The sequence below is a fragment of the Suncus etruscus genome, chromosome X (assembly GCF_024139225.1).
Source record: "Suncus etruscus isolate mSunEtr1 chromosome X, mSunEtr1.pri.cur, whole genome shotgun sequence".
In the NCBI taxonomy this organism is placed as follows: Eukaryota; Metazoa; Chordata; class Mammalia; order Eulipotyphla; family Soricidae; genus Suncus; species Suncus etruscus.
The window spans coordinates 16,923,058-16,933,952 of NC_064868.1; the positions used below are offsets into that span (position 1 = coordinate 16,923,058).

The 10,895-nt window shown below is 39.5% G+C and overlaps 1 protein-coding gene across 1 annotated transcript in view; it reads left to right on the forward strand.

The window, feature by feature from the left end:
• The window catches only part of MID1 (midline 1), a 138,681-nt gene extending 128,076 nt beyond the window's left edge, over nucleotides 1–10,605 (forward strand). Inside the window, exon 9 of the mRNA XM_049766775.1 lies at nucleotides 10,232–10,605. Within this exon, the coding sequence (XP_049622732.1) occupies nucleotides 10,232–10,580 (349 nt within the window). The 3' untranslated portion in view covers nucleotides 10,581–10,605. The remainder of the gene's footprint in view (nucleotides 1–10,231) is intronic.
• The last annotated feature ends 290 nt before the right edge of the window (nucleotides 10,606–10,895 follow it).

The window sequence follows — 10,895 nt, forward strand, 5'->3', positions numbered from 1 at the left end:
AATGGACTATATTTTCTTACTCTCTAATGCTGTTAATGTTCATTTGGTGTTTATGAAATGGTGTTAACTAAGTTCAGGTTCATGAAAAGATTACTGGGCCAGAAATGAAGGAGGAGGGAATGCTTGAGAGTCTGGATTTTGCTCCTAATTTTAAACACCTCTGTGTTTTCCCATTTGCTAAATGAAGTCAGTCATACCTGCCGCAGCCACTTCCAAGGGAGTTCAGTGAAGGTTCAAATGGGAAATGAATGTCAAGGTTCTTTAATAAAAAAGAAAAATGATGTGCAGCAATGAGAAGGAAACAGTGGAGACATATGGTTGGTTTGTGATGCAAAGGCAGGTTCCAAATTACCTGAAAAATGGCTGTGGTGTCTACCAGGGCATGAGGCTGTCTTAGCGGGAAAAGACTTCAAATTGCCAAATACGGTCTTTGCAAAGTGTCTGAATTAGGATTTAGCAGGAATCCAGAAGTCCCTCTGAAGATGGAAGGAAGTAGAGTTTCCTAGGGCCAGGATGTGTACTTGGGAGATTCCCCTATTCTAGGCAGCTGTTCCTCTCATAGAACTTAGTTCAGGACCATGAAGTTGTATGCAAGAGGGTTAAAATGGCAGATGAATACCCTAGAAAAAAGGGATTCTGGGAAACACTGCAGGCAGGCTGGCATCCCAGATTAACCATTCTATGCTACTTTTGAACTCAGTGATAAGTTGTGTTTTCATTTCCCTTTTTTGTTTTTTGGGTCACCCCCCAAAAAAGTCAGCCCTTTATCACTCTGGCTCCTGTATTTTCTTTTAAAACACTTCATTCTTAAAATGCATACCATTTTAAAACCCAGTGGATGACTTTTTTTAAGTAAAACAGTAACATTTTATCAAAGCCCAATCAGGTTTTCTGTCGGCATTGGGTAAAGTAGCATATGCCAATCATTAGTTCAACTGGTTTCTGCTGTAACATGTTGAAAATTGAACTCTTGAGTCATCCACTCTTTGTTAAGAATGTTGCATTTTTTGGGCCAGAGAGATAGCACAGAGGTAAGGCATTTGCCTTGCATGTAGAAAAACGGTGGTTCGAATCCTGGCATCCCATATGGTCCCCTGAGCCTGCCAGGAGTGACCCCTGAACGCTGCCGGGTGTGACACAAAAACCAAAAAAAAAGAGTGATGCATTTTTTGCTTATCTTGGTAATTGTGAAATACTACAAATATTAAAGAGGCCTGCAGTGGGGGCAAAATGAGATTGAGATGCTTACACTATAGTATATATATATATATATATATATATATATATATATATATAGTATAATTCTACACTTAGTTTGAACAGTAAGTGAAAACTTAGGATAATCAGGATATTTGTCTACTCAAAGAGATTCAGAATTTTAAAAATATATATAGTATGAAATATAATTAAAAAAAGGATTCAACAGTGTCAAATTCGACAATTTCCTTTTTTTTTCTTTATTTAAACATCTTGATTACAAATATGATTGTGATTAGGTCTCAGTCATGTAAAGAACACTCCCCTTCACCAGTGCACCATTCCCACCACCAATGTCCCAAATCTCCCTCCAAGAGACCCCACCCCCACCTGTACTCTAGACAGGCTTTCCAGCTCCCTCATTCATTCACATGATTATGGTAGTTCTCAGTGTAGTTATTTCTATAACTACATTCACCACTCATTGTGGTGAGCTTCATGAAGTGAGCTGGAAGTTCCAGCCCTCCTCTCATTGTCTGTAAGGATTGTTGCAAAAATGACTTTTATTTTTCTTAAAACCCATAGATGAGTGAGACTATTCTGCGTCTCTCTCTCCCCCTGACTTATTTCACTCAGCATGATAGATTCCATGTACATCCATGTATAGGAACATTTCATGACTTCATCTCTCCTGACAGCTGCATAATATTCCATTGTGTATATGTACCACAGTTTCGTTAGCCATTTGTCTGTTGAAGGGCATCTTGGTTGTTTCCAGAGCATGGATATTGTGAATAGTGCTGCAATAAATATAGGTGTGAGGAAGGGCTTTTTGTATTGTATTCTTGTGTTCCTAGGGTATATCCCTAGGAGTGGAATAGCTGGGTCAAATGGGACTCAATTTCCAGTGTTTGGAGAAATCTCCATATCGCTTTCCATAGAGGATGGACTACACAGCATTCCCACCAGCAGTGGATAAGTGTTCCTTTCTCTCCACATCCCCGCCAGCACTGATTGTTCTCATTGTTTGTGATGTGTGCCAATCTCTGTGGTGTGAGATGGTATCTCATCATTGTCTTAATTTGCATCTCCCTGATGATCAGTGATGAGGAGCATTTTTCATGTGCCTTTTGGCCATTTTTATTTCTTTTTTTTATCAAAGTGTCTGTTCATTTCTTCTTATTTTTTGATGGGATTAGATTTTTTTCTTCTAAAGTTCTGTCAGTGCCCTGTATATTTTGGATATTAGCCCATTATCTGATGGATATTGGGTGAATAGTTTCTCCCACTTGGTGGATGGCTCTTGTATCCTGGGCACTATTTCTTTTAAGGTGCAGAAGCTTCTCAGTTTAATGTATTCCCATCTGTTTATCTCTGCTTTCACTTGCTTGGAGAGTGCACTTTCCTCCTTGAAGATGCCTTTAGTCTCAATGTCATGGAGTGTTTTACCTATGTGTATATACCTTATATACCTATATACCTTATGGCATCAATTCTGATATCAAGGTCTTTAATCCATTTGGATTTTACCTTCATACATGATGTTAATGTTCGCTTTTTTTGCAAGTAGCTAACCAGTTCTGCCAGCACCACTTGTTGAAGAGGTTTCCCCTGCTCCACTTAGGATTTCTTGCTCCTTTGTCAAAAATTAGGTAATTGTATGTCTGGGGGACAATGTCTGAGAACTCAAGCCTATTCTATTGATCTGAGGGTATGTCTTTATTCCAATGCCATGCTGTTTTGATAACTATTGCTTTGTAGTACAGTTTAAAGTCAAGGAAAGTAATTTCTCCCATTTTCCTTTCCCTAGGAGTGCTTTAGCTATTCGAGGATGTTTATTGTTCCAGATGAACTTCATAAGTGTTTGATCCACTTCTTTGAAGAATGTCATGGGTATCTTTAGAGGGATTGCATTAAATCTGTACAAAGCTTTGGGGGTTATTGCCATTTTAATGATGTTAATCCTGCCAATCCATGAGCAGCATATGTGTTTTCATTTCCACATGTCCTCTCTTATTTCTTGGAGTAGGGATTTATAGTTTTCTTTGTATAGGTCCTTCTTGTCTTTGGTCAAGTTGACTCCAAGATATTTGAGTTTGTGTGGCACTAATGTGAATGGGATTGCCTTCTTGATATCCATCTCTTTCTATCATTATTGGTGTATAAAAAGGCCTTTGATGTCTGTGTGTTAAGTTTGTAGCCTCCCACCTTGCTATATGAGTCTATTGTTTCTAGAAGCTATTTGGTAGAGTCTTTAGGGTTTTCTAACTAGAGTATCATGTCATCTGCAAGCAGCAAAAGCTTGAATTCTTCCTTTCCTATCCGGATTCCCTTGATATCTTTTTCTTGCCTAATCGTTATTGCAAGCACTTCCAGTACTATGTTGAAGAGGAGTGGTGAGAGCGGACAGCCTTGTCCTGTACCAGAATTTAGAGGAAAGGCTTTTAGTTTTTCTCCACAAAGGATAATATTTGCCATTGCCTTCTGTTACATTGCTTTAACTAGATTGAGAATGATCCTGAGAGTTTTGATTAAGAATGGGTGTTGGACCTTAACAAATGCTTTCTCTGGTCTATTGATATGATCATGTGATTTTTTTATTTTTTATTTAACCAACTTTATTACATACATAATTATATTTGGGTTTCAGTCATGTAAAGAACACCACCCATCGCCACTGCAATATTCCCATCACCAATGTCCCAAATCTCCCTCCTCCCCACCCAACCCCCACCTGTATTCTAAACAGGCTTTCTATTTCCCTCGTACATTCTCATTATTAGGATAGTTCAACACGTAGATATTTCTCTAAGTAAACTCATCCCTGTTTGCAGTGAGCTTCATGAGGTGAGCTGTAACTTCAAGCTCTTTTCTCTTTTGTGCCTGAAAATTATTATTGCAAGAATGTCTTTCATTTTTCTTAAAACCCATAGATGATTGAGACCATTCTGTGTCTTTCTCTCTCTCTCTCTCTCTCTGACTTATTTCACTCAGCATAATAGATTCCATGTACATCCATGTATAGGAAAATTTCATGACTTCATCTCTCCTGACAGCTACATAATATTCCATTGTGTATATGTACCACAGTTTCTTTAGCCATTCATCTGTTGAAGGGTATCTTGGCTGTTTCCACAGTCTCGCTATGGTAAATAGTGCTGCAATGAATATAGGTGTAAGGAAAGGATTTTTGTATTGTATTTTTGTGTTCCTAGGGTATATTCCTAGGAGTGGTATAGCTGGGTCATATGGGAGCTCGATTTCCAGTTTTTGGAGGAATCTCCATATTGCTTTCCATAAAGGTTGAACTAGACGGCATTCCCACCAGCAGTGGATAAGAGTTCCTTTCTCTCCACATCCCTGCCAACACTGCTTGTTCTCAATCTTTGTGATGTGTGCCAACCTCTGGGGTGTGAGGTGGTACCTCATAGTTGTTTTGATTTGCATCTCCCTGATGATTAGTGATGTGGAGCATTTTTTCATGTGTCTTTTGGCCATATGTATTTTTTTTTGTCAAAGTGTCTGTCCATTTCTTCTTCCCATTTTTGATGGGATTAGATGTTTTTTTCTTGTAAAGTTCTGTCAGTGCCCTGTATATTTTGGATATTAGCCCCTTCTCTGATGGGTATTGGGTGAATAGTTTCTCCCACTCGGTGGGTGACGCTTGTATCCTGGGTGCTATTTATTTAGAGGTGCAGAAGGTTCTCAGTTTAATATATTCCCATCTGTTAATTTCTGCTTTCACTTGCTTGGAGAGTGCAGTTTCCTCTTTGAAGATGCCTTTAGTCTCAATGTCCTGGAGTGATTTACCTACGTGTTGTTCTATATATTTTATGGTTTCAGGTCTGATATTGAGGTCTTTCTCCATTTGGATTTAACCTTTGTACATGATGTTAGCTGGGGGTCTAAGTTCAATTTTTTGCAAGTGGCTAGCCAGTTGTGCCAACACCACTTGTTGAGGAGGCTTTCATTGCTCCATTTAGGATTTCTTTTATCAAAATTTATCAAAATTTCCTTTATCAAAAATTAGGTGATTGTATGTCTGGGGAACATTCTCTGAGTATTCAAGCCTATTCCACTGATCTGAGGGCCTGTCTTTATTCCAATACTATGCTGTTTTGATAACTATTGCTTTGTAGTACAATTTAAAGTTGGGGAAAGTAATTCCTCCCATATTCTTTTTCCCAATGGTTGCGTTAGCTATTCTAGGGTGTTTATTATTCCAAATGAATTTCAAAAGTGCCTGATCCACTCCTTTGAAGAATGTCATGGGTATCATTAGAGGGATCACATTAAATGTGTACAATGCTTTGGGGAGTGTTGCCATTTTAATGATGTTAATCCTGTCAATCGATGAGCAGGGTATGTGCTTCTATTTCCGCGTGTCCTCTCTTATTTCTTGGAGCAGAGTTTTATAGTTTTCTTTGTATAGGTCCTTCACATTTTTAGTCAAGTTGATTCCAAGATATTTGAGTTTGTGTGGCACTATTGTGAATGGGGTTGTTTTCTTAATGTCCATTTTTTCCTTCTTACTTTTGGTGTATAGAAAGGCCATTGATTTTTGTGTGTTAATTTTGTAGCCTGCCACCTTGCTATATGAGTCTGTTGTTTCTAGAAGCTTTTTCGTAGAGTCTTTAGGGTTTTCTAAGTAGAGTATCATGTCTTCTGCAAACAATGAGAGCTTGACTTCTTCCTTTCTTATATGGATTTCCTTGATATCTTTGTCTTGCCCAATCGCTATAGCAAGTACTTCCAGTACTATGTTGAAGAGGAGTGGTGAGAGAGGACAGCCTTGTCTTGTGTCAAAATTTAGAGGAAATGCTTTCTGTTTTTCTCCATTGAGGACAATATTTGCCTCTGGCTTGTGGTAGATGGCCTTAACTATATTGAGAATGGTTCCTTTCATTCCCACCTTGCTGAGAGTTTTGATCAGTAATGGGTGTTGGACCTTATCAAATGCTTTCTCTGTGTCTATTGATATGATAATGTGATTTCTATTTTTCTTGTTCTTGATGTTGTGTATTATGTTGGTAGATTTATGGATGTTAAACCATCCTTGCATTCCTGGTATGAAACCTACTTGATCGTAGTGGATGATTTTCTTAATGAGGCATTGAATCCTATTTGCCAGTATTTTGTTGAGGATCTTTGCATCTGTATTCATCAGTGATATTGGTCAGTAATTTTCTTTTTTTGTAGCATCTCTGTCTGGTTTAGGTATCAAGGTGATGTTGGCTTCATAAAAGCTATTTGGAAGTTTTCCTGTTTTTTCAATTTCATGGAAGAGTCTTGCCAGGATTGGTAGTAGTTCCTCTTGAAAGGTTTGAAAGAATTCATTAGTAAATCCATCTGGGCCTGGACTTTTGTTTTTGGGCAGACATTTGATTACTGTCTTAATTTCCTCAATAGTGATGTGTGTGTTTAGATATGCTACACCTCTTCATTCAACTGGGAAGATTTAAGAGTCCAAGAATTTATCCATTTCTTCCAAGTTTTCATTTTTAGTGGCATAGAGTTTCTCAAAGTAGTTTCTGATTACCCTTTGAATCTCTACCATATCAGTAGTCATCTCTCCTTTTTCATTCCTAATACGAGTTATCAAGTTTCTCTCTCTTTCTTTGTTTTGCCAGTGGTCTATCAATCTTTTTTATTTTTTTCAAAGAACCAACTTCTGCTTTCGTTGATATTTTGGATTGTTTTCCAGGTTTCCATTTTATTGATTTCTGCTCTCATCTTTGTTATTTTCTTCTGCCTCCCTATTTTTGGGTCCTTATGTTGAGCACTTTCTAATTCTATGAGCTGCGTCATTAAGCTATTCAGGTGTGCCCCTTCTTCTTTCCTGATGTGTGCTTGCAAAGCTATAAATTTTCCTCTCAGGACCGCTTTTGCTGTGTCCCATAGATTCTGGCAATTTGTGTCTTCATTATCATTTGTTTCCAGGAAAGTTTGATTTCTTCTTTGATTTCATCTCGGGCCCACTGTTTGTTCAGTAGCAAGGTGTTTAATTTCCAATTGTTATAGTTTTTCTTCTGTGTGCCTTTGTAGTTCACATCTAATTTCAGATCCTTGTGCTCAGCAAATGTAGCCTGCAAGATTTCTATCCTCTTGATTTTATGAAGGTATGTTTTATGTGTCAGCAAGTAGTCTATCCTGGAGAATGTCCCATGTACATTGGAGAAGAATGTGTATCCAGGTTTTTTGGAGTGGAGTATCCTATATATATCTACTAGTTCTCTTTCTTCCATTACTCTTTTTAGGTCTAGTATATTTTTGTTGGGTTTCAGTCTGGTTGACCTATCAAGTGTTGACAGGGCTGTGTTGAGTTCTCCCACAATTATTGTGTTATTATTGATGTCTTCTTTTAGATTTGTCATTAATTGTATTAGATAATTTGCTGGTCTCTCATTGGGTGCATATATGTTTAATAATCTGATTTCCTCCTGTTGCACATATCCCTTGATTAGTACATAGTGTCCATCTTTGTCCCTTACAACTTTTCTGAGTATAAAGTTGGTGTCATCAGATATTAATATGGCCACCCCAGCTTTTTTGAGGGTGTTGTTTGCTTCGATGATTTTCTTCCAGCCTTTGATTTTGAGTCTATGTTTGTTCTGACTATTCAGATGTGTTTCTTGTAGGCAGCAGAAGGCTGGATTCATCTTTTTGACCCATTTTGATACTCTGTGTCTTTTAGTTGGTGAATTTAGTCCATTGATATTGAGGGAAATGATTGTCATAGGATTTAATGTCATCTTTGTAGATAAATTTGCTGTGTTTGTTGGTCTCTCTTGTCTTAAAGTAGACCTTTCAGTTTTTCCTTTAAGGCTGGTTTTTCAACTGTGAAGTTTCTGAGCTGTTGTTTATCCATGAAGCTGTGTATCTTTACTTCAAACCTGAATGTGAGTCGGGCTGGGTGCAGTATTTTCAGTGAGGCACCCATTTCATTCAGTCTTGTCACAATATCCCACCACTGTCTTCTGGCCTTGAGAGTTTCTTGTGACATGTCTGCTGTAAGACTTAGGGATGCTCCTTTCAATGTAATTTTTTTTGATCTTCCTGCTTTCAGTGTCCTATCTCTATCTGTGGGATGTGTCATCATCACGAGGATGTGTCTTGGAGTGTTTTTCTTTGGGTCTCTTTTATCTGGTACTCTTCGGGCATACAGGATTTGATTGCATGTAGACTTTAACTCTGGGAGTATCTCTTTGATGATGTCTTTGACAGTTGATTCTTCCTGGAGATTTTCTTCCTGGGTCTCTGGGACTCCAATGATTCTTATGTTGTTTCTGTTGAGTTTATCAAAGACTTCTATTTTCATCTGTTCACATTCCTTGAGTACATTTTCCATTGCCTAATCATTTGTCTTAAGTTTCTTTTCCAATTTTTTCTGCTGTGTTGAGTTTTTCTGCATCTCATCTTCCAGCATGCCAATTCTTTCCTCAGCTGATGTTACCCTGCTGGAGAGGCCATCCACTGAGGTTTTCAGTTGTGCTACCGTGTTTTTTAGATCTGTTATTTCAGTTTGGAGTTTTCTGATTTCTGTCTTTGTGTTCTGTTTAGATCGATCTAGGCTTTCTTTAAATTCTACAAACATATTCCATATTTCTATTCTAAACTCCTTATCCAAGAGATTAATCAGATTGTTGGAATTTTTTAGGTCATCTGAACTATCATTTTCATTCTCTGTGTATGGTGTTTGCCTGAGAGTTTTCCCCATTGTCACGTTTGTAGTGTGATTTTTTTTTCTGCGTGTTGTAGTGGGGTTCATTGGTTAGAAAGAGTGCACAACCGCAAAGTGAAGCAGAGCTAAGTGCTCTTCTGGAGGCTCTGGGAGAGCTATTTTTCTGGGCCCTTTTTGGCCCACTCCCAAGAGATTCAGGAGACAGGACAGTGGAAAACTCCGCGCAGGCAACACTCACTGTTTCTCACAGTCGGGAACCACTGGACAGGCATAGATTTTCTTAGCCTGACATCAGAAACAGGGGAGCTGCCTTTCTGCAGAATATTGCGGGTAGCCAATTTTCATGGTCAGACGCAGTGCCTTGGCGTTCCGGCCCTTGGATCAGCCTCTGGGAGAGCTACTTTTCTGGGCCCTTTTCGGCCCACTCCCAAGAGGTTCAGGAGACAGGACAGTGGAAAAACATGCATAGGAAACATTTATAGTTTCTCACAGTTGGGAACCACTGGGTGGCAATTCGACAATTTCTGCTGAGAGAACTCACTAGAGGGCCTTGTTTAAGTTTGTAGTTTTTTTATCATTCCTGATTCAAATTCTGACCATGATATTTGATGGTATGATGTCCCTGGGCAAAATTACTAAAAGAAGTCACTGAATGACGTGCCCGAGGTCTCCTACTCAGGACTGAACATGTACTCAAATTATTTCCTTTGCTTCTCAAAATAAGCCTCAAAGATGGAGACTGGGAGCTGGTAAGGAAGTTTTCCCCAACAGATGGAAATCATTTCCCATACTCGCTTTCTGTGGACAGTGCTCGAGGCCAACATGGTTTCGTGACAAATGCATACAAGGTCAAAAAGAAAATATCTAGGACTGTCTTTGCTGCCCAATATGGCTGCCTGGGGCTCACTTAAGTCATTTCATTAAAGTCCACAGAAATTCCTATAAAGTTCAGTTCCTCTGCTTCAACAGCTGTGACCCAGTAGCCACATGTGGCTACCATAGTGAACAGAACACATAATTTTCAAATGCCGCAGAAAGTGCTTTTAGAGAGTGTGTAAGGTCTTCACAAGTGCTGGGGAGTAGCCAAACACCAGCTGCAAATTCTCCCACTGTGTCTAAACCAAAAGCAGGAGCAAGGCCAATACAATGGTCCCTTTCCACCCATTCTGTGCTTGGGAAGGAGGAAAGATGAGGAACACATGTCTTGGGTCTTGTGCCAAGTTTTTGCTTAAGGCCAATGAACAGGGGCTGCAGAAGATCACATTTTTCTGAGCCCTAAGGACCAGAGAAAGGGTTTAGCTTCCACACGCAATACCACTCTCAGTTTTGCCTGTTGCTCTTTGGTTTCTACAGGTATGCCATTGGCTTGGCCTACAAATCGGCCCCGAAGCACGAGTGGATTGGGAAGAACTCAGCTTCTTGGGCACTGTGTCGCTGTCACAACAACTGGGTGGCAAGACACAACAGCAAAGAAATCCCCATCGAGCCAGCACCCCACCTCCGGCGAGTAGGAATCCTGCTAGACTATGACAATGGCTCCATCGCTTTCTACGACGCTTTGAACTCCATGCACCTCTACACCTTTGACATCACCTTCTCGCAGCCTGTGTGCCCCACCTTCACCGTGTGGAACAAATGTCTGACCATTATAACCGGACTCCCTATCCCAGACCATCTGGACTGTGCCGAGCAGCTCTCTTGAGCACTCGACCATGTGGGAGCCACTCACTGGGAAATGAAAGGGGTGGGGGGGGCACTACCATTGGGGGAACAGAGAACACACAGGCTGCCAGAGTATAATTTCATTTCATCAAAGGGTGTTCATAACTGGGTTCAGATAGGACTCAAAGCTGTTAGTTCCTCCCTATTTTTACTGTGTTTTGTATTAATGCAGGCTTTAATAGTGTCTTCAAATTTGTCTCTCTATTTACAGGAAAACTGATAGGTTATTTATAAAAGAAACCAGAAATTTTCTCTTTAGGAATTCTTTGGTTTTGCACATCTAGAGTTCAACAAT